General features: G+C 54.1%; 1 protein-coding gene across 1 annotated transcript; it reads right to left on the bottom strand.

Annotated features, from left to right (window-relative positions):
• Positions 1 to 873: 873 nt before the first annotated feature.
• Positions 874 to 22,603, bottom strand: LOC110568705 (PI-PLC X domain-containing protein 1). The gene is made up of 7 exons (XM_064372055.1): positions 22,502 to 22,603; positions 15,491 to 15,629; positions 11,879 to 12,015; positions 8,738 to 8,866; positions 7,316 to 7,471; positions 5,804 to 5,987; positions 874 to 2,619 (listed from the first exon to the last, which is right to left on the bottom strand). Exons 2-7 carry the CDS (start codon positions 15,615 to 15,617, stop codon positions 2,384 to 2,386), a joined length of 969 nt encoding a protein of 322 aa, XP_064228125.1. The 5' UTR covers positions 15,618 to 15,629; positions 22,502 to 22,603; the 3' UTR covers positions 874 to 2,383.
• Between the last annotated feature and the right edge of the window lie 1,754 nt (positions 22,604 to 24,357).

Here is a 24,357-nt window from a genome sequence, read left to right on the forward strand (position 1 = left end):
ACCTATTCCAACATGAACGAAATCACCATTGCGAAGACCATCCTGAGAAACTCTGATGTCTGTGGTTATACCGTGAAAGAAACGCCACACGTCCTCGGGCAGCGAGAATAAAAATGGTGGCGGGCACCCGTTGACTGCCTGAATCCTTGAGGCACCAGCTCCGACAGGCGACAGGTGGAAAATGAGATATAGACAGGCCGGGTGCGGAAGCTCACGCCCGTCATCCCAGCACTTTGGGAGGCTGAGGCAGGTGGATCACCTGAGGTCAGGAGTTCGAGACCAGCCTGGCCAATATAGTGAAATCTCATCTCTACTAAAAATACAAAAAAATTAGCTGGGCGTGGTGATGTGCACCTGTAATTACAGCTACTCTGGAGTAGCTGGGGCAGGAGAATCACTTGAACCCAGAAGGAGGAGGTTGTGAGTGGAGATCACGCCACTGCACTCCAGCATGGACAGCAGAGCGAGACTCCGTCTGAAAAATAAATAAATAAATTTTAAAAAGAAACCCCATCTCTACTAAAAACACAAAAAGTATTCCAGACGTGGTGGCGGACACCTGTAATCCCGGCTGCTCGGGAGGCTGAGGCACAAGAATCACTTGAACCCAGGAGGCGGGGGTTGCAGTGAGCCGAGATCGCGCCTCTGTGCTCCAGCCTGGGCGACAACACGAGACTCCATCTCAAATATAGTAATAATAATAATAATAATAATAATTACCTGGGCATGGTGGTTTACACCTACAGTCCCAGCTACTTGGGAAGCTGAGGCGGGGGGATTGCTTGAACTCAGGGGTTGAACGTTACACGGAGCTGTGATTGTGTCACTGAACTCCAGCCTGAGCAAGAGCCAGACCCCGTCTCTACAAAAAAAAATAATTACCTGGCCGTGCTGACTTACACCTGAGGTCCTGCCTTACATGGGAGGTTGAGGTGGGAGGATTACCTGAGCCCAGGAGTTTGAGACCAGCCTGGACAACATGTCTCTACGGAAAAATAAATGGGAATGCTGGCGCAAAGCTGTGGTCCTAGCTACTCTGGAAGGTAAGACAGCAGGATCCCTGCAGCCCAGGAATTTGAAACCAGACTCTGCAACATGGTGAAATGCCGTCTCTACCAAAATTACACAGATCTGCTGGGTGTGGGGGTGTGCACCTGTAGTCCCAGCTACTCGGGAGGCTGAGGGGAGAGGATCACTTGATCCCAGGAGGTTGAGGCCGAGTGACCTATGATTGCACCACTGCACTCCAGCCTGGGCAACAGAGCAAGACCCTGTCCCTAAAAATAATTGCAAGAAATATCGAGCTGGGCACGGTCGCTCACGCCTCTAATCCCAACATTTGGGAGGCTGAGGCGGGCGGATCACCTGACGTGAGGAGTTCAAAACCAGCGTGGCCAACGAGGTGAAACATCGTGTCTGCTAAAACTACAAAAATGAGCCGGGCGTGGTGGTGGCAGAAGCCTGTAATCCCAGCTACTCGGGAGGCTGAGGCAGGAGAATCGCTTGAACTCGGGAGGCGGAGGTTGCAGTGAGCCGAGATCGCGCCACCGCACTCCAGCCTGGGCGACAGAGCGAGACTCTGTCTCAAAAAAGGAAGTACTGACTTGGCGTGTGGGAGCTAGCCGAGGGGTTTCCTGGCTTGCACGGGGGAGGCCAGCTCCCAAGGGGGTTGTTACTGTGTTTAGCAATTAGTGACTTGTGGGAGGGCCATGTTTCTGGGGCTTGGTGAGGGCTGCAGACGGCACAGCAGGAAGAATACAGAAATAAGTCATCCCATCACTTCAGGAGGCCGAGCTGGGAGGATGACTTGAGGCTAGGAGGTCAAGACCCCATCAAGACCAGCCCGGCCAGCACAGTGAGACCCCATCGAGACCAGCCTGGCCAGCACAGCGAGACCCCCATCGAGACCAGCCCGGCCAGCACAGCGAGACCCCATCGAGACCAGCCCGGCCAGCACAGTGAGACCCCATGGAGACCAGCCCGGCCAGCACAGCGAGACCCCATGGAGACCAGCCTGGCCAGCACAGCGAGACCCCATGGAGACCAGCCTGGCCAGCACAGCGAGACCCCCATCGAGACCAGCCCGGCCAGCACAGCGAGACCCCATCGAGACCAGCCCGGCCAGCACAGCGAGACCCCATGGAGACCAGCCCGGCCAGCACAGCGAGACCCCATCGAGACCAGCCTGGCCAGCACAGCGAGACCCCATCGAGACCAGCCTGGCCAGCACAGCAAGACCCCGTCTCTTTTCCTTAACAAAAAGTAAAAAGGCACAGGATGGGTCCCCTGATCACCAACATCTGGCCCACACATAAGGCACAATACTTGGGACGTCGGGGATGAACCTGCAGCCGCCGCGCCCCGGACTTCGGAAGGATCCCCATCAGCACCACAGCAGTTTCTGGTTGAGTGCGATCACGTCGCTGACGAAGTCCTCGCTGACGAAGTCTCCCGCGATGACGTTGGTGCAGCGGGACCCCGGCCCCGGACACTGCTCCCGGACCCACGCGCGGAGGCGCGGCAGGTTGGGCACCGTCACCTTCTCCAGGGACTCCGACGGGTGCGCCAGGATGTACTGCAGGTTCTCAGTGAGGTTGATGCCGGCCACAAACAGCCCTCCTGGAACAGTGAGGTCGGGAAGATGTCACACAGCCACCTGCCTCCACCCTCCCCTTTACCCCTCCTGTCCACATGGTTAGAGGTTCAATTCTCAGGAATAATGGCCCCAAAGATGTCCACATCCTGATCCCCATGTGGGAGACAGAATAATGGCCCCAAAGATGTCCACATCCTAATCCCATGTGGTAGACAGAATAATGGCCCCAAAGATGTCCACGTCCTGATCCCATGTGGGAGACAGAATAATGACCCCAAAGATGTCCACGTCCTGATCCCATGTGGGAGACAGAATAATGGCCCCAAAGATGTCCACGTCCTGATCCCATGTGGGAGACAGAATAATGGCCCCAAAGATGTGCACATCCTGATCCCCATGTGGGAGACAGAATAATGGCCCCAAAGATGTCCACGTCCTAATCCCATGTGGGAGACAGAATAATGGCCCCAAAGATGTCCACATCCTGATCCCATGTGGGAGAAAGAATAATGACCCCAAAGATGTCCACATCCTAATCCCCATGTGGGACACAGAATAATGACCCAAAGATGTCCACGTCCTAATCCCATGTGAGAGACAGAATAATGACCCAAAGATGTCCACGTCCTAATCCCATGTGGGAGACAGAGTAATGACCCCAAAGATGTCCACGTCCTAATCCCAGGTGGGAGACAGAATAATGACCCCAAAGATGTCCACGTCCTGATCCCAGGTGGGAGACAGAATAATGGCCCCAAAGATGTCCACGTCCTGATCCCATGTGGGAGACAGAATAATGGCCCCAAAGATGTCCACGTCCTAATCCCATGTGGGAGACAGAATAATGGCCCCAAAGATGCCCACATCCTAATCCCCATGTGGGAGACAGAATAATGGCCCCAAAGATGTCCACGTCCTAATCCCATGTGGGAGACAGAATAATGGCCCCAAAGATGTCCACAACGTAATCCCATGTGGGAGACAGAATAATGGCCCCAAAGATGTCCACGTCCTGATCCCATGTGGGAGACAGAATAATGGCCCCAAAGATGTCCACGTCCTAATCCCATGTTGGAGACAGAATAATGGCCCCAAAGATGTCCACGTCCTGATCCCATGTGGGAGACAGAGTAATGGCCCCAAAGATGTCCACGTCCTAATCCCCATGTGGGAGACAGAATAATGACCCAAAGATGTCCACCTCCTAATCCCATGTGGGAGAAAGAATAATGACCCAGAGATGTCCACATCCTGATCCCATGTGGGAGACAGAATAATGGCCCCAGAGATGTCCACATCCTAATCCCATGTTGGAGACAGAATAATGGCCCCAGAGATGTCCACGTCCTAATCCCATGTTGGAGACAGAATAATGACCCCAGAGATGTCCACGTCCTAATCCCATGTTGGAGACAGAATAATGGCCCCAGAGATGTCCACGTCCTAATCCCATGTTGGAGACAGAATAATGGCCCCAAAGATGTCCACGTCCTGATCCCATGTGGGAGACAGAATCATGGCCCCAAAGATGTCCACGTCCTGATCCCATGTGGGAGACAGAATAATGGCCCCAAAGATGTCCACGTCCTGATCCCATGTGGGAGACAGAATAATGGCCCCAAAGATGTCCACGTCCTAATCCCATGTGGGAGACAGAGTAATGACCCCAAAGATGTCCACGTCCTAATCCCATGTGGGAGAAAGAATAATGACCTAAAGATGTCCACATCCTAATCCCCATGTGGGAGACAGAATAATGGCCCCAAAGATGTCCACATCCTGATCCCATGTGGGAGACAGAATAATGGCCCCAGAGATGTCCACATCCTAATCCCATGTTGGAGACAGAATAATGGCCCCAGAGATGTCCACGTCCTAATCCCATGTTGGAGACAGAATAATGGCCCCAAAGATGTCCACATCCTAATCCCATGTGGGAGACAGAATAATGGCCCCAGAGATGTCCACATCCTAATCCCCATGTGTGAGACAGAATCATGGCCCCAGTGATGTCCACATCCTATTCTCCATGTGGGACACAGAATAATGACCCAAAGATGTCCACGTCCTGATCCCCATGTGGGAGACAGAGAAGAACGCTGCTGTGTTCGGCACGAAGTCTGTGCCATTTGTTATGAGGCTTATAGTGTTGACACTGACCAGTGATTGTGGAAATGGGGTCCCTGCATAATTAGAAAGGCAGATTTTGAGGGTCCACTTAGATCTGCTGAGCCAGAATCTGTGTGGGGGCAGGGCGAGGGGGGCTGCAGGGTGTGCTTGAAGGAGCTTCCCCAGGGGTAGGTAGGTTCCCGTGCCCCTCTGTTGCCCAGTTGAGCTCACTCCAAGCCCAGAAGACAGCAAAGTCAGCAGAAGGTTAAGGCCGGGCGCGGTGGCTCACGCCTGTCATCCCAGCACTTTGGGAGGCCGAGGCGGGTGGATCATATGAGGTCAGGAGTTTGAGACCAGCCTGACCAACATGGCGAAACCCCGTCTCTGGTAAAAATACAAAACATTAGTTGGGCGTGGTGGCCCATGCCTGTAATCCCAGCTACTTGGGAGGCTGAGGCAGGAGAATTTAATCGCTTGAACCTGGGAGGCGGAGGACGCAGTGAGCTGAGATAGTGGCATTGCACTCCAGCCTGGGTGACAAGAGTGAAACTCCGTCTCAAAAACAAAGAAACAAACAAAAAAATACATATTTCTAAACTGTGTAACGTCATTCCTGGGTAAGGGCAACAATCCAGGTTAACAAAATCCTGCTCCTTTGCCCAGCCTGTGAGCTGGGGTTTTTTGTTTCTTGTTTTTTTTTTGACACAGAGTTTTATTCTGTTGCCCAGCCTGGAGTGCAGTGGCGCAATCTCGGCTCACTACAACCTCCGCCTCCCGGGTTCAAGCGATTCTTGTGTCTCAGCCTCTTGAGTAGCTGGGGTGAGAGGCACCCGCCACCACGCCTGGGTAATTTTTTTTTTAGTAGAGACAGGGTTTCACCATGTTGGCCAGGCTGGTCTCGAGCTCCTGACCTCAGGTGATCCACCCACCTCGGCCTCCCAAAGTGCTCGGATGACAGGTGTGAGCCACCGTGCCCGGCCTCAGATTACGTTTAAATTGTTTTCACGTAGAGGTGAAGGCAAGTCTGTGCACCCGGCCTGAAGCAGGGAGTCACGGGCGGCTGCGTGGACGCCACCCCCACGGGACGTGACCTCGTACCTGGGCGGCCGCAGCTCTTCATCGTCTCCAGGTATCGGATGAGGGCGTCCGTCTTCACCTTGTTCCCCCACCAGTAGGGAATTCCCGGCCACAGCTCCCGGTGCCGGGCAAGGGAGCACTCGTCCTCATAGGACACTATGGCCTGCTGGCCCCGTGCCCACAGCTGCCTCAGCGTCGGCATCTCCTGCCAAGAACCAGGGTTCAGCGGTGCACGGGAGAGAGGAGAGCCGGGGACGTGGGGGCACCCGGGACGGAGGAAGGCCAGGAAGTCGGGACGCTGCGGAGGGAGGAGGACCCAACACGTGTGCTATAAACCACACGTGAAATTCTGGCCGGGCACGGTGGCTCATGCCTGTCATCCAAACACTTTGGGAGGCTGAGGCGGGTGGGTCACCTGAGGTCAGGAGTTCAAGACCAGCCTGGCCAACATGCTGAAACACTGTCTCTACTAAACAGTGGTGGTGGGCGCCTATAATCCCAGCTACTCAGGAGGCTGAGGCAGGAGAATCGCTTGAACCAGGGAGGCGGAGGCTGCAGTGAGCCAAGATCGTGCCATTGCACTCCAGCCTGGGTAGTGAGACTCTGGCCTCCCACAGAAGGGGCTCCATGTGGATTACGCTTTCTCTCGTGCCGTTCCCCGGTGTTGATAAACCAGCTCTGTGTAGGCCGAGGGCAAGGTGAACACTTCCTCGTGGTTGAGACGGAGTCTCGCTCTGTCGCCCAGGCTGGAGTGCAGTGGTGCGATCTCAGCTCACTGCAACCTCCGCCTCTCGAGTTCAAGCGATTCTCCTGCCTCAGCCTCCGGAGTAGCTGGGATTACAGGCGCCCACCACCACGCCCGGTTAATTTTTGTATTTTTAGGAGACACGGGGTTTCACCATGTTGGCCAGGCTGGTCTCAAACTCCTGACCTCAGCTGATCCACCTGCCTCAGACTCCCAAAGTGCTGGGATGACAGGCGTGAGCCACGGCACCCAGCCCAATTTTTTGTTTATTTTCCTTGAGACAGAGTCTCACTCTGTCACCCAGGCTGGAGTGCAGTGGCACAATCTCAGCTCACCGTAACCTTTACCTCCCAGGTTCAAGCGATTCTCCTGCCTCAGCCTCCCGAGTAGCTGGGATTACAGGCACCGGCCACCATACCTGGGTAATTTTTGTGTTTTTAGAGACAGGGTTTCACCATATTGACCAAGCTGGTCTCGAACTCCTGACCTTGTGATCCGCCTGCCTCGGCCTCCCAAAGTGGTGGGATTACAGGCATGAGCCCCCACGTCTGGCTCTGCTACACAGATTTCTAAACCCATCACGGGAAGCATTTCTCACCAGGAGCCACCCCCAGCTCCAGGTCGGCCTTCAGGAGAGCCGGGAGCTGCTGTTGTTCAAAACTCCACCTGCTGCAGGGATCACGGCAGCAGCCCCACCCGGGGGAAGCAGGTAAGCAAATGCAGGTCGAGGGTGAGGATCCCCCAGCCCTGGGCGAGACATGTGGCCGTCCTCCTCCCTCATCACTCACCCCGCGGGGACACAGCATCTCCCCAAAGATGGTCTTGATGCAGGAGATCAGGTACTCGTGCAGGTCCTCACTCAGCCCCTCAAAGTTCCTGCAGGCCAGGATGACCACCTCACGAGGGTGCTGCTCCAGCCACTCTGAGATCTCCGTGAGGGTGTCCTGCGGGGAGGGAGGGGGTGGGGCAGAGTCCTGCGTGAGTCCCATAGCTCGGGGAAGGCTGGGCTCGGTGGGTCACACCAGTCATCCCAGCGCTTTGGGAGGCCGAGGCGGGCAGATCACCTGAGGTTCAGAGTTCAAGACCAGCCTGGCCAACGTGGAGAAACCCCGCCTATACTAAAAACACACACAAAAATTAGCTGGGTGTGGTGGTGGGTGCCTGTAATCTTAGCTACTCGGGAGGCTGAGGCAAGAGAATTGCTTGAACCCGGGAGGTGGAGGCTGTAGCCAGACATGTCGGTCAGGCATGGTGGTTCAGTCTTGTTAATCCCAGCATTTCAGAAGGCCGAGGGCGGACAGATCACCTGAGGTCGGGAGTTCGAGACCAGCCTGGCCAACACGGCAAAACCCCTGTCTCTACTAAAAATACAAAAATTAGCTGGGCGTGGTGGTGCGTGCTGTAATCCCAGGTACTCAGGCGGCTGAGGCAGGAGAATCACTTGAACCCAGGAAGTGGAGATTGCGGTGAGCTGAGATCGTGCCATTGCACTCTAGCCTGGGCGACAGAGCAAAACTCTGTCTCAAAAAATCTGGTGCTTTGGGAGGAGGCGGAGGCCGATCCCAGAGGATTGCCTTCAGCCCAAGACTTTGAAATTAGCCTGGGCAACATGGCTACAAAAAATAAGAATTAAAGAATTAGGTGTGGTGGTTCACACCTCTAGTCCAAGCTAGAGGTAGTTGGTAAGCTGAGACAGGTGTATCCTCCTGCAGACAGGAGGCTGCAGCGAGCCAACTCAGCCAGGCGTGGTGGCTCACCCATGTCATCCCAGCACTCTGGGAGGCCGAGGCGGGTGGATCACCTGAGGTCAGGAGTTTGAGACCAGCCTGGCCAACATGGCGAAACCCCGTCTCTACTAAAAATACAAAAATAGCCAGGCGTGATGGCGGGCGCCTGTAGTCCCAGCTACTCGGGAGGCTGAGGCAGGAGAGTCACTTGAACCCGGGAGGCGAGGGTCGCAGTGAGCCGAGATCGCGCCACTGCACTCCAGCCTGGTGACAGAGCGAGACTCCGTCTCCAAAAGGAAAAAAAAGTACCTGGTCCTAACAGGTCAGCAGGCCTCAGCGTCTCCTGGTCTCTTGTCTGGCCCTGCAGCTGACATCGTCATCCCACTAAAGGTCAGGAACCTCCCGTCCCCATGGCCGTCTCGTTCCCCACGGGAGGCCGGCCGCCTCCTCAGCGCTCCCGTGCGTCCCCCAGCCCGGCCGAACCTCCACCAGCGCCGTGGTGTACAGCATGTGGACAAAGTGCAGGTTCTTCTCGGAGCCGTCCAGCATGTGCGCAATCCGCAGGTCTAGGTACCGCACGCCGGCGTCCAGCTGCTCCGTGACGTCCAGCACCTGTGGGCGGAGGGGCCGTCATGTCTCCCTGCTGGCCGCCGTGGCTTCAGGGCTCATACTGCACACCCTGGTTTATTTTCTTCAGACGGAGTCTCGCTCTGTCATCCAGGCTGGAGTGCAGAGACGTGATCTCGGCACACTGCAGCCTCCACCCTCCAGGTTCAAACGATTCTCTTGCCTCAGTCTCCCGAGTAGGTGGGATTACAGGTACCCGCCACCACGTCCGGCTAATTTTTCTATTTTTAATAGAGACGGGGTTTCACCATGTTGGTCAGGCTGGTCTCAAAGTCCTGACCTCAGGTGATCCGCCTGCCTCGGCCTCCCAGAGTGCTGGGATTACAGCTGTGACCCACCGCGCCCGGCCTGATAAATTTTTTTTTTTTTTGGAGACGGATTCTTGCTCTGTCACCCAGGCTGGAGTGCACTGACGTGATCTCGGCTCACTGCTACCTTCGCCTCCTGGGTTCAAGCGATTCTTCTGCCTCGGCCTCCCAAGTAGCTGGGATGACAGGTGCCCACCATCATGCCCAGCTAATTTTTTTTTTTTTTTGTATTTTTAGTAGAGGTGGGGTTTCACCATATTGGCCAGGATGGTCTTGAACTCCTGACCTTGTGATTCATCTGCCTCGGGTTCAAGAGATTCTCCTGGGGCCGGGTGCAGTGGCTCACGCCTGTAATCCCAGCACTTTGGGAGGCCGAGGCGGGTGGATCACGAGGTCAAGAGATCGAGACCATCCTGGTCAACATGGTGAAACCCCGTCTCTACTAAAAATACAAAAAATTAGCCGGGTGTGGTGCGTGCCTGTAATTCCAGCTACTCGGGAGGCTGAGGCAGGAGAATTGCTTGAACCCGGGAGGCGGAGGTTGCAGTGAGCCAAGATCGCGCCATTGCACTCCAGCCTGGGTAACAAGAGAGAAACTCCGTCTCAAAAAAAAAAAAAAAAATTAAAGAAAGGGCTGGGCGCAGTGGCTCATGCCTGTAATCCCAGCACTTTGGGAGGCCGAGGTGGGTGGATCACGAGGTCAACAGATCAAGATCATTCTGGTCAACATGGAGAAACCCCGTTTCTACTAAAAATACAAAATTGGCCGGGCATGGTGGCGCACACCTGTAGTCCCAGCTACTCGGGAGGCTGAGGCAGGAGAATTGCCTGAATCCAGGAGGCGGAGGTTGCGGTGAGCCGAGATCGCGCCATTGCACTCCAGCCTGGGTAACGAGAGTGAAACTCCATCTCAAAAAAAAAAAAAAGAAAGTAAAGAAAGGTAGCCAGGCATGATGGCACATGCCCATAATCCCAGCTACTCAGGAGGCTGAGGCAGGTGGATCATTTGAAGTTAGCAGTTCAAGACCAGCCTGACCACCATGGTGAGACCCCGTCTTTAAAAAAAAAAAAAAAAAAAAAATTTAAGAAAGGTAGCCAGGCATGATGGCACGCGCCCATAATCCCAGCTACTCAGGAGGCTGAGGCAGGAGGATCGTGTAAACTGGGAAGGCGGAGGCTGCAGTGAGCTCTGATCACACCGTCTACTCCAGCCTGGATGACAGACAAGGCCATATTCCCAAGAATCTGGGTGCACCTATAATCCTGGCACTTTGGGAGGCCGAGGCGGGTGGATCACCTGAGGTCAGGAGTTCAAAACCAGCCTTGCCAACATGCTAAAATGCCAACTCTACTAAAAATACCAAAAGAATGGTAGGTGAGCCTGTAGTCCCAGCTACTCAGGATGCTGAGGGGGGAGAGAATGGCTTGAACCTGGGAGGCGGAGGTTGCAGTGAGCTGAGATCGTGCCACTGCATTCCCGCCTGGAGAACAGAGCAATATTCCATCTCAAAAGAAAAATAAATAAACAAATAAAAATGAAAGAAAGAAAAGAGGACGCATGCTGTGGCTCATGTCTGTAATCCCAGCACTTTGGGAGGCTGAGGTTGGCGGATCACGAGGTCAGGATTTCAACAGCAGCCTGGGCAAGATGGTGAAACTTCGTACGTACTGAAAAATGTAAAAATCAGCCGGGCGTGGTGGCGGGCGCCTACAATCCCAGCTACTCGGGAGGCTGAGGCACAGAATTGCTTGAACCCGGGAGGTGGAGGTTGCAGTGAGCTGAGATCGCACCACTGCACTCCAGCCTGGGCCACTGAGTAAAACTCCGTCTCAAAAACAAGTTAACATAATACAACGTAGCAACATGGGGACCCTCTCTTCTTCCTTCGGGGAGGGGGCTCTGGGCAGGCAGAGGTTCTGTGTTTAATCCTATCTCCCTGCAAATGTGCGGCCATGCTCTGCCTCCTGAGCCCTTGGGGACCCAATCAGACCTTACCTGAGTGACGGAGCATTTCAGCATCACGGGGCCCAGACCCTACCTGGGTAACGACCATGTCAGCATCGCTCAGTCCCTACCTGGGATAGGGGCCATCTCAGCATCACTCCATCCCTACCTGGGACAGGGAGCGTCTCAGCATCACTCAGTCCCTACCTGGGACAGGGACCATCTCAGCATCACTCAGTCCCTACCTGGGACAGGGAGCATGTCAGCATCACTCAGTCCCTACCTGGGACAGGGACCATCTCAGCATCACTCAGTCCCTACCTGGGACAGGGGCCATCTCAGCATCACTCAGTCCCTACCTGGGACACGGAGCATCTCAGCATCACTCAGTCCCTACCTGGGACACGGAGCATCTCAGCATCACTCAGTCCCTACCTGGGACAGGGACCATCTCAGCATCACTCAGTCCCTACCTGGGACAGGGGCCATCTCAGCATCACTCGGTCCCTACCTGGGACAGGGACCATCTCAGCATCACTCCGTCCCTACCTGGGACAGGGACCATCTCAGTATCACTCAGTCCCTACCTGGGACAGGGACCATCTCAGCATCACTCCGTCCCTACGTAGGACAGGGGACATCTCAGCATCACTCCGTCCCTACGTAGGACAGGGGACATCTCAGCATCACTCAGTCCCTACCTGGGACAGAGACCATCTCAGCATCATGGGATGCAGAGCCTACCTGGGTGACGGACCATTTCAGCACCACGGGGCGCGTAATGCAGGGGAAAGCCTTGTTGAGCAGCTGCAGCAGCCGGGACTCCTCCTGGGAAATGGGTGACTTCTTGTTGAGGCAGTACGTCATGGTGTCATGGCTCCCTGCGGGCAGAGCACACGCGGGCATGTCACCCGTCAGCCCCGTCCCCGCCGCCCGCTGTGAGTCACTCAGCGTCAGGTTTACAGCACAGGCACAGGCATGGCGGGGCTGGGTGGACGCTGTCCCCCGAAACTCCCATCCACTGGAACCTGAGGACAAACCCGTGTGGGGACAGGGTCCCCTCGGATGTCATTAAGTTGAAGTGAGGTCACGCTTGAGTAGGGCATGTCCCAAATACGGTCACAGGTGTCCATCTGAGAGACAGAGAGGCCGGGCGTAGTGGCTCACATCTGTGCCCAGCACTGTGGTAGGTCGAAGTGGGCGGATCACGAGGTCAGGAGATCGAGACCAGGCTGACCAACATGGCGAAACCCCGTCTCTACTAAAAGTACAAAAATTCGCTGGACGCAGTGGCGGGAGCCTGCAGTTCCAGCTACTCAGGAGGCTGAGGCAGGAGGATCGCTTGAACCTAGGAGGGGAGGTCGCAGGGAGCTGAGATCGCACCCCTGCACTGCAGCCTGGGCGACAGAGCAAGACTCAGTCTCAAAAAAAAAAAAAAAAAAACAGGAGGAAACAGAAACACAGAGAAGACCTCATGAAGACAGACGCAGAGCTGGAGCGATGGGGCCACAGGCCCAGGACACCTGGCGCCCCCAGGAGCTAGGAGAGGCGGGAAGCGGCCTCCCCGCAGAGCCGCAGGAGGGGGTGTGGTCCTGTCCCATCTTTATGTCCGACTCCTGTATCCAGAAGTCGGGGAGTAAATTTTGGTCATTTGCGGCCTCGTACTGTGTGGTCACATGTTACGGTGGCCGCAGGAAACACAGACTTTTATGGGGACCTTTATGCAGTCTGACCAAGGGCTGGGCACCTGCATTTCCTGCCTGTGAAACGTAGGTGTCATTTCTTAAATATATATACATATTTAAATATATATAAATATAATACATATATATGTATATAAATATATATAAGCATATATACACGTAACAAATATATGTATATAAACATGTATATATACATATATGCAAATATATGTATATAAATATGCATGAATATATACATATAATATGCAAATATATAACTATGCATGAATATATATATACACACAATATGCAAATATACACATATAAATATGTATGAATACATACATATAATATGTAAGTATGCTATATAAATATGTATGAATATATACACGTAATATGCAAATATATGTGTATAAATATGCATGAATATATACATATAATATGCAAATAAACACATAAATATGTATGAATACGTACATATAATACGTAAGTATGCTATATAAATACGTATGAATATATACATGTAATATGCAAATATATGTATATAAATATGCATGAATATATACACATAATATGCAAAGATACACATATAAATATGTATGAATACATACATACAATACGTAAGTATGTTATATAAATATGTATGAATATATACACGTAATATGCAAATATATGTATATAAATATGCATGAATATATACACGTAATATGCAAATATACACATATAAATATGTATGAATACGTACATATAATACGTAAGTATGCTATATAAATATGTATGAATATATACATGCAACATGCAAATATATGTATATAAATATGCACGAATATATACATATAATATGTAAATATATGTATCCAGATATGCGTGAATATATATGTATAATATATAAATATACATATATAAACATATATGAATAGATACATATATAAGTATATGTAAATAAACATATATACATAAACATACATACATATAAATATATATGCATATAAATATATATACGTACATTCGCAGAGATAGCGTCTCACTATATCGCCCAGGCTGGTCTCAAACTACTGGGCTCAAGTGATCCTCCCTCCTCGTCCTCCCAAAGTGCTGGGATGACAGGCTGGGATCCCCCACGCCTGCCCTCAGGTATGCGTCTATTAGCAGTGTGAGAACAGACCCATGCAGTACGCATGTGTGTATGTGTGCATATGGGCATGTGTGTATATGTGTGTGTGGGTGTGTGCCTATGTGCACGTCTGCATGTGTGCATATGTATCTGTGTGTGCATGCTGTGTATACGTGTGCACATGTGTACCTGTGTGCACGTGTACATGTACCTATGTGTGTGCATGCATGTGTGCATGTGTGTACGTGTGTGCCTGTGTATACACATGGGAGTACATACCTGTACGTGTGCATGTGCATATATGTGTACACATGTCCATAGTGTGTGCATGTGTATGTGTACGTGTGTATACATGTGTGAACATGTGTGTCTGTGTGCATGTGTACATGTGTGTACGTGTGTGCGCATGTATGTGTGCCTGTGTGTATATACATGTGAGCGCATACCTGTACGTGTGCTTGTGTGCATATTCATGCCTGTGCATGTACATGCGTGTGTGCGTGTCCATACTGTGTGCATGTGTGTATATATACATGTGTATACATGTGTGCACATGTGTACCTGTGTGCATGTGTGCATGTGTGTACGTGTGTGCATGGATGTGTGTGCCTGTGTGTACGTGTGGGCATGGATATGTGTGCCTGTGTGTATACGTGTGTGCATGTATGTATCCGCACACGTGAAAGTGTGTGTGTGCTTGTACCTGTGTGCGTGTATATACGAGTACATGCATGCACGTATCTGTATGCTTGTGTGCATATCCATGCGTATGTGCAAGTGTGTATACGTGTGTGCATGTGTGTGTACCTGTGTGTGCATATCTACATGTGTATACATGTGTGCATGCTTCATGCCTATGTGCATGTGTGTACCTATGTGCACGTGTGCATGTGTGTGTACTTATATCTGTGCATATATATATGAGTACATGCGTGCATGTGTGGATACTCATGCCTATGTGCATATGTGTATGTGTATATACATGTGTGCATATGTGCACACCTACATGCGTGTGCATATACATGTGTATACATGTGTGCTCATGTGTGCATTCTATGCACATGTGTCTGTGTGTGCGTATATCTATGTGCATGTGTGTGCATGTGTACCTATGTGCACGTGTGCACATACGTATGTGCATGTGTGTGTGCATGTGTATAAGTGTGTGTACCTATGTGCACGTGTGCATGTGTGAGCATACCTATGCGCATGTGTGTGCATGTGTATATGTGTGTGTACCTATGTGCATGTGTGCATACCTGTGACTACATTATGCACGTATGTGCATGGTGGTGTGTCTGCACACCCATGCCTATGTATGTATATGCACACGTGTGTACCTGTGTATAATGTAAGTTATGCACATGTGTCAATGGTGGTGTATATGTGTGTGCACACCCATGCCTATGTGTGTATGTATACGCACACGTGTGCACTGTGCATATATGTGTGTCCACATCAGCGTGCTTTGTGGGATTTCCCTACACCCAGGATTGCTCCTACAGCTGGCACCTCCACTGGGGAACACGGGGCAACAACCCCCGGCCCTCCCGCCCTCACCTGGGATGGAGAGGTGGTGGAGGGGCACATCCCAGAGCCGGGGACACAGCGCCGACATCCAGTCTTTGTTCGCATTTCTGCAGCCAAGGCCTGAGAAGCTGCTGGAAGCACTCGCCTGCCCGCCCATCAGAGGTGAACCCTGAGGAAGAGGAAGAGGAGAAGAGGTTTTTCCGTGGTTACATTTGTGCTGTCGGCAGGCACAGTGGCTCACACCTGTCATCCCAGCACTTTGGGAGGCCGAGGCGGGCGGATCACGAGGTCAGGAGTTCGAGACCAGCCTGGCCAACATGGTGAAACCCTATCTCTACTAAAAATACAAAAATTAGCTAACTTCCTGCAGAAAGGGGACCCTCACTAGCCATCGTGCCACGAGAGTACAATGAACAAAGGAAAACACACACATTTATCCCTGACGCGTGTAGGTTCGTCCTTCCTGCCGTGTCTGATCTCCCTGGGCCGGAGCCAGACCTCACCATCTAAACTAAAACCTGACCGGCTGACAACTTAAAACTTTTCTAAACAGGTGAAAGCCATGGAGAGCTGGGACACGCCTGTGAGCACGTCCAGCACTGATACCTCGGTGAAAGTACAAGGACGTAGAATGTACTACGTGCCTGTGAGCACGGCGTGTCTAACAGCTACTTAGGATGGGGCTTCCAGCAAAAAGGGAAGGCTTTTGAAGGAAATGTTTAAAACTATTATTTCTAACACTTATGAATTTTTATTAAGAAACAAAACTTTGAAGAGGAATTTTTTTTTCCTTCCCACAGTTTAATTTGCGGGGCCCCGTTTGCAGAACCCGACAGTGTCATGGAAGAGTTCTCTTGGAACCGAGAGAGAGAGAGAAAGAGAGGGAAACAGACAGAGGTCCAGAGCCACCCGGGGCAACCCCCACCCCAACAAGGAGTTCGCAAGGCCTCTTTCCTGGGGTGACTGCAGCATATCTCTTGCCTTCTGGGGAGCCCCCACCCTGAGATCATATGTTAAAGCCTGCTGCCTAGGACAGTGAAAAGGTCCCCATAGGTGATTCCAGGGCGTCTCCCAGCTGTGGGGTTTCCCATATGTGGGGTGTACCAGGCACGGGGGCCTCAATCCTGGGTGTGAAAGAGCCACGTAATGCACTTCCTGGGGGGGAGCCCAGGTCCTGCACCTCCCAGCCTGGCCCCCACAGGGGCTCCGCCTCCATCTGTTGGGGTATCGGGCCCTGGTATGGGAAATCTCTCTGAGGAAGGTTCCCAGGCTTATAAAACAAGGAAAACAAGTCCGGGCGCCGTGGCTCACGCCTGTCATCCCAGCACTTTGGGAGGCCGAGGCGGATGGATCACGAGGTCAAGAGATCGAGACCATCCTGGCCAACATGGTGAAACCCCGTCTCTACTAAACATACAAAAAACTTAGCTAGGCCTGGTGGTGGGCGCCTGTAATCCCAGCTACTAGGGAGGCTGAGGCAGGAGAATTGCTTGAACCCGGGAGGCAGAGGTTGCAGTGAGCCGAGATCGCGCCATTGCACTCCAGCCTGGCGCCTGGCGATGGAGTGAGACTCTGTGTCAAAAACAAAAACAAAAACAAAAACAAACATGGAAAACAGGTTTTGTTCTGTTCTGTTTTGAGATGGCATCTCGCTGTGTTGCCCAGGCCGGAGTGCAGTGGCACGATCTTGGGTCTGAGCGATCCTCCTGCCTCAGCCTCCCAAGTAGCCGGGATTACAGGCACCCGCCACCACACCAGGCTATTTTTTTTTGTATTTTTAGTAGAAACGAGGTTTTGCACCATGTTGGCCAGGCTGGTCTTGAACTCGTGACCTCAGGTGATCCACCCGCCTCGGCCTCCCAAAGTGCTGGGATGACAGGTGTGAGGCACCGCACCCGGCCAGGGTTTCTCATTATTATTAGAATCCCCCTCTGTCTCTGTAGCCGGGAGCGCTTTTCTTCTTCCCTCCTTTCTGGACTAATAAACTCCGCTCCTTAAAACCACTCCACGTGCGTCCCGGTCATTTCACCTAAACGTGCTCATGCTGTGACCAGCACGTGGTATTTCTAAGCCAACAGCGCCTCCTAGTGGAAATAGAAACCCTCTTCATCACACACATCGCCAGTCCTCTGCCCGCCTCTTCATTCCCCTCTCCTAGCGTTAAACGTGAGGTTCTGGCCTTGGGAGGCCAAGGTGGGCGGATCACGAGTTCAAGAGTTCGCGACCAGCCTGGCCAACGTGTTGAAACCCCATCTCTACTAAAAGTAGGAAAATTAGCCAGGCATGGTGGCTCACACCTGTAATCCAAGCACTTTGGAGGCCGAGGCGGGTGGATCACCTGAGGTCAGGAGTTCAAGACCAGCCTAACCAACATGGAGAAACCCGTCTTTATAAAATAAAATAAAATAAAATAAAATTTAATTAAAATAAATCAGGCTTTAAGCTACTTCTCTGATGGGACAGCTCTCCTTTCAACAGTTGGGAGAAAGATGCCTTCCGTAGGCACATTTGAGTCTGGATATTGTCCCATCGGCAGGAACATGGCCATCCTGTTCCTACGTTTTTTTCCTTTCTTTCTTTTTTTTTTTTCTTTTTTCTTTTTTTTTTTTTGAGATGTAGTCTTGCTCTGTTGCCCAGGCAGGAGTGCGGTGGCGCAATCTCAGCTCACTGCAAACTCTGCCATCAGGTTCAGGCGATTCTCCTGCCTCAGCTTTCCAAGTAGCTAGGATTACAGGCACGCACCACCATGCCCAGGAAATTTTTGTATTTTTGGTAGAAACAAGGTTTCACCATGTTGGCCAGGCTGGTCTTGAACTTCCGACATCAGGTGATCCACCCATGTTGGCCTCCCAGAGTGCTGGGATTACAGGCACGAGCCACTGTGCCCAGTTGTGTGTAAGATTTTTAAGGACTAAATCAGTCTGTTGACAGTTTCAGATCTGAGGAATGTTCCAGATGGACCTGGGGTGTCCTCTTAGAAATGGGACCCAGGAGGGCCCGGGTGTGCTGGGTCACACCTGTAATCCCAGAACTTTCAGAGGCTGAGGCACACAGACCACCTGAGGTCAGGAGTTCAAGACCAGCCTGGCCAACATGGTGAAACCCCCTGTCGACTAAAAATAGAAAAGGTATCCGGGTGTCATGGCACATGCCTGTGATCCCAGCTACTTGGTAGGCTGAGGCAGGAAAACCATTTGAAGCCAGAAGGCAGAGGCTGCAATGAGCTGAGATCATGTTACCGCATTCCAGCCTGGGTGACAGAGCGAGACTCTGTCTCAAAAAAAAAAAAAGAAAAAAAACCAGAAATGGGACTTGGAGGAAGAGAAGGAGCCCCCATCTCCTAGAGAAGAGACTCGCCTCAGCAGACTCCAAACTGCAAACCCACCTTGGGCCCCAAACACAGGAGGAGTTAGGAATTAGTTGCTCTTAGCCAGGTGCAGCTGCTCACGCCTGGAAACCCAGCACTTTGGGAGGCCGAGGCGGGCGGATCACCTGAGGTCAGGACTTCGAGACCAGCCTGGCCAACATGGAGAAATCCCCGTTTCTACTAAAAAATACAAAAAATTAGTCCGGGAGGCAGAGTGAGACACTGTGTCTCTAAAAAAAAAAAAAATTTGTTTTTAGATGGGAGTTTCACGCTTGTCTCCGAGGCTGGCGTGCAGTGGTGCGATCTCGGCTCACTGAAACCTCCCCTCCCGGGTTCAAGCAATTCTCCTGCCTCAGCCTCCAGAGTAGCTGGGGTTACAGGCACACACCACCGTTGCCAGATAATTCTTTGTATTTTTAGGAGTGCTGGGGTCTCACCAGAGGGTTCCGTCAGCTACGGCTGCTGCCATACTCCCTACTCCCGTTTCTGTCCGTCCCCTCTGGCTGGAGACGCCTCCATCACATCCAGCTCCCCTGAGCATGAGGGGCATCCCCACCTGTCCCCACATCCCCCACGAACCCTCCATCACACCCCAGGTCTCCTGCCAATGAGGGGCGTCCCCACCTGTCCCCACACCTGTCCCCATGTCCCCACGATTCCTCCATCACACCCCAGCTTCCCTGAGCATGAGGGGCATCCCCACCTGTCCCCACACCTGTCCCCATGTCCCCCCAATTCCTCCATCACACCCCAGCTTCCCTGAGCATAAGGGGCATCCCCACCTGTCCCCACACCTGTCCCCATGTCCCCCCGATTCCTCCATCACACCCCAGCTTCCCTGAGCATGAAGGGGCGTCCCCTCCTGTCCCCACACCTGTCCCCATGTCCCCCCGATTCCTCCATCACACCCCAGCTCCCCCGACCATGAAGGGGCGTCCCCTCCTGTCCCACCAGTCCCCACGTCCCCCGACCCCTCCATCACACCACAGCTCCCCTGAGCACTGAGGGGCGTCCCCACCTGTCCCCAAGTCCCCCCAACCGCTCCCCACATGTGACACAATGCGGCAGGCAGCAGCCTCCAGGTGGCCCCCACCCCCGGCCCCCTCTGCCGGTCGTCCGGACGGCACATCTGCCTGGGGTCTGGGGGCCACCCCACAGAGCACTGACCTTCCCTCGGCAGGTCCTCTCCACCCTGTGGCCTCCACAGTCCGATGACGGACGGGCCCAGAAGCCCGGGGACCCGCCAGGCCAGGTGACACACCCACACACACCTTCCCGCCCGCTGACTCCTCCGGAAGCTCACGTCCCAGAGGCGTGAGTGGCTGTGACCCACGTCCCAGAGGCGTGAGTGGCCGTGACACGCACCCAGAACCCACGCACGCAGGGAATAGCTGCTGGCTGAGTCCACGGAAGGAGGTGAGTGCCCAGACCCCGGCAGAAAACTGCTCAAAGCTTCATAAAACACTAACCAGTGTGAATACGTCTCACACCAGAGGAATCCGCGCTTTGAACACAGGAGATCGGACTCTTTCCTCTATTCTTCTTCTTATATATATTTTTTAGAGACAGGGTTTCACTGTCTTGCTCAGGATGGTCTCGATCTCTTGACCTCGTTATTCGCCCGCCTCAGCCTCCCAAAGTGCTGGGATTACAGGCTTGAGCCGCCGCCCCGGCCTTCCTTTAGTAAAGAGCGTGGTCTAGTTTATCTTCACGTGTAGCGAACACACACTAGCTGCCAGATAGCTAAGCCTTAACCGATCAAAGAACAGAGCACCTGCCTTAAAACTTGTCACTGGAGGTGGTGCCTGCGGTCCCAGCACTTTGGGAGGCTGAAGACAGCAGATCACAAGGTCAGGAGTTCGAGACCAGCTTGAGCAGCATGGTGAAACCCATCTCCACTAAGAATGCAAAAAAAAAAACTAGCCGGGCGTGCTGGCGTGCGCCTGTAATGCCAGCTACTGGGGACGCTGAGGCAGGGGAAGTGCTTGAACCAGGGAAGTGGAGGTTGCAGTGAGCCGAGATCACACCACTGCACTCCAGCCCAGGTCAGAGAGAGACTCCGTCTCAAAAAAAAAAAAAAAAAAAAGAAAGAAAGAAAAGGAAAGAACAACTTGTCACTGGAAAGTAAAGAATAAATACGAGGGGCCTGGCTCAGTGGCTCAGGCCTGTCATCCCAGCACTTTGGGAGGCCGAGGCGGGCGGATCACGAGGTCAGGAGTTCGAGACCAGACTGGCCAACATGGTCAAACTCCGCCTTTAAAAAACATTTTTTAAAAATTTTAAAAACTGGCCGGGCATGGTGGCTCCCACCTGTAATCCCAGCACTTTGGAGGCCGAGGAGGGCGGATCACCTGAGGTCGGGAGTTCAAGACCAGACTGACCAACATGGTGAAACCCCTTCTTTTTTTAAAAAAAAATAAAAATTTTAAAACTAAATAAATAAAAATAAAATAACCGAGCAGCAAAAAAGATCCAGCTGAGGAACAAAATAAAATAAAATAATAAAAAAAGAATACGAGGATCACAGTCTCACCCCCGATCCCCACACTGGGAACCCACGTTTTATTTTCTCTGTGTGCGTTTCTTAACTCCTTCGGCTCCGCCTGGGTTGGGGTCCCCACGGCCGCGCTGTCCCGTGCACCTCGGACCCAGCAGAGAACGTCATCACCGTCCCGGGCACGGGGTCCCTCGGACCCAGCAGAGAACATCATCACCGTCCCGGGCACGGGGTCCCTCGGACCCAGCAGAGAACGTGAGCGGGCACGGGGTCCCTCGGACCCAGCAGAGAACGTCCTCGGACCCAGCAGAGAACGTCAGCGGGCACGGGGTCCCCCGGACCCAGCAGAGAACGTCACCACCGTCCCGGGGTCCCCCGGACCCAGCAGAGAACGTCAGAGGGCACAGGGTCCCTCGGACCCAGCAGAGAACGTCAGCGTCCCGGGCACGGGGTCCCCCGGACCCAGCAGAGAAGGTCAGCACCGTCCCGGGCACGGGGTCCCTCGGACCCAGCAGAGAACGTGAGCGGGCACGGGGTCCCTCGGACCCAGCAGAGAACGTCCTCGGACCCAGCAGAGAACGTCAGCGGGCACGGGGTCCCCCGGACCCAGCAGAGAACGTCACCACCGTCCCGGGCACGGGGTCCCCCGGACCCAGCAGAGAACGTCAACACCGTCCCGGGCACGGGATCCCTCGGACCCAGCAGAGAACGTCAGCACCGTCCCGGGCACGGGGTCCCGCGGACCCAGCAGAGAACATCACCGTCCCGGGCACGGGGTCCCCCGGACCCAGCAGAGAACGTCAGCACCGTCCCGGGCACGGGGTCCCGCGGACCCAGCAGAGAACGTCAGCACCGTCCCGGGCACGGGGTCCCCCGGACCCAGCAGAGAACGTCATCACCGTCCCGGGCACGGGGTCCCCGGACCCAGCAGAGAACTCCCTCCAGGAGCCTCCCGGCCTGCAAGGGTCACACGTAGCCCGGAGCTGCCAGGCGCGCGGCGCACAGACCCCCGGCGAGTCTCCCGCTGAACGTGCCGCCGTCGCTCCGGCCAAGGGTCCCGGGAGGACGAGCAGGAGTGACGGAAGCGCGCGCTCCCGAGCCCGAGCCCGCCCTGGGCGCTGACAACCTCCCCGCGCTCCCACATTCCCGCCATCCGGAGCCCGAGGCTGCCACTCACCTTCCAGCCGCTTCAGTCTCCGCGCTCCCGGCAGCTTCCGGGTCTTTGCGCGACTCACGTCCTAAAACACACACACGCCGCCATGATTGGCTGGAGCAGACGGACTTGCTGGGGGAGGGACGCTGTGATTGGCTGGAGGAAACATTCCTGCTGGAGGAGGGCAGCTGTGATTGGCTGGAGCAGACGTTTGTCGGAGGAGGGACGCCGTGATTGGCTGGAACGGACATTCCTGCTGGAGGAGGGACGCCGCGATTGGCTGGAACGGACATTCCTGCTGGAGGAGGGACGCCGCGATTGGCTGGAGCGGACATTTCTGCTGGAGGAGGGCAGCTGTGATTGGCTGGAGCGGACATTGCTGCTGGAGGAGAAACGCCGTGATTGGCTGGAGCACACGTACTTGTCGGGGGAGGGACGCTGTGATTGGCTGGAGCGGACATTCCTGCTGGAGGAGGAACGCTGTGATTGGCAGGAGCAAACATTCCTGCTTGAGGAGGGACGCTGTGATTGGCTGAAGCAAACATTCCTATTGGAGGAGGGACGCTGTGATTGACCGCAGCGGACATTCTTGCTAGAGGAGGGACACTGTGACTGGCTGGAGCAGAGATGCCTGCTGTAGGAAGGACGCTGTGATTGGCTGGAGCAGACGTATTTGTCAGAGGAGGGACGCCATGATTGGCTGGAGCAAGCATTCCTACTGGAGGAGGGACGCTGTGATTGGCTGCAGCGGAGATTCCTGCTGTAGGAAGGACGCTGTGATTGGCAGGAGCAAACAGTCCTGCTGGAGGAGGGACGCTGTGATTGGCTGGAGTGGAGATTCCTGCTGGAGGAGGGACGCCCCGCCCCCGCCACTGACCTGTCCGCACCGCAGGACACGTGGGCTGCAAACACCGACCCCAACTCACGCAGGGGCCGGCGTCCTGACCAAGCCTGGGGGCATGAAGACCCCCCCAGGGGACCCAACAGTAAATCCCACAGTGCGTCCCCGGGGACCCCTGGCCGGGGGTTTAGCGACAGGAGGATGAGCTTGTGCCAGTCAAATTCCAGGTGTGCCCACGGGGGTGTCTGTGGTCACAGGGGCCCTTGGAGGTGACATGGAGGTCCTTTTTTTTTTTTTGAGATGGAGTCTTACTCTGTCATCCACGCTGGAGTGCAGTGGTGCAATCTTGGCTCACTGAAACCTCCGCCTCCGGGGTTCAAACAGTTCTCCTGCTTCAGGCTCCTGAGTAGCTGGGATTACAGGATCCTGCCGACACACCCCGCTAGTTTTTGTATTTTTAGTAGACAGGGGGTTTCATCATATTGGTCAGGCCGGTGTTGAACTCCTGACCTCATGATCCACCCGCCTCAGCCTCCCAAGATGCTGGGCATGAGCCACTGTGCCTGGCAAGAGGACGTCTCTGAGTGACGGGTTCCACTCGGCCATCGGTCGCTGCTGGGGTTGTTTTCTGGAAGCCACAGGACGGGGTGGGGCAACAGGGCAGGTGGTTTCATCTGCAGGGGGCCGGCAGCCTGCAGGCTCTGAGCGCCTAGCCCAGCAAACCCACCCACCCCGGTCTCCCCTTCGGGTTCCGGCCTCTCCCACCTCCTGTGGCCCTTGTCCCTGTCCTGAGCGGCCCACACGGTGTCTGTCGCTGAGAGCGGCTTGTCCCAGCACAGTCCACCCCAGGCTCCCCGACCCTGAGCTGACCCGGAGGTGACCAGCAGCCTGGGTCAGGGGTCTGTCCAGGGCCCCGTTCCTGCCTCCTCCCGGCAGTGTCCTGTGCGTCCACTCTGCAGGTGCTCCCACGCACCCCGCTGTCTCCCACTCCGGGCTGGATGCCAGGACAGGGCCAGTGTGGGCCTCAGAGAGGGCACGG

This window comes from Aotus nancymaae, unplaced genomic scaffold (genome assembly GCF_030222135.1).
Source record: "Aotus nancymaae isolate 86718 unplaced genomic scaffold, 86718_ANA_hifiasm-v0.15.2.pri h1tg000268l, whole genome shotgun sequence".
Classification (NCBI taxonomy): Eukaryota; Metazoa; Chordata; class Mammalia; order Primates; family Aotidae; genus Aotus; species Aotus nancymaae.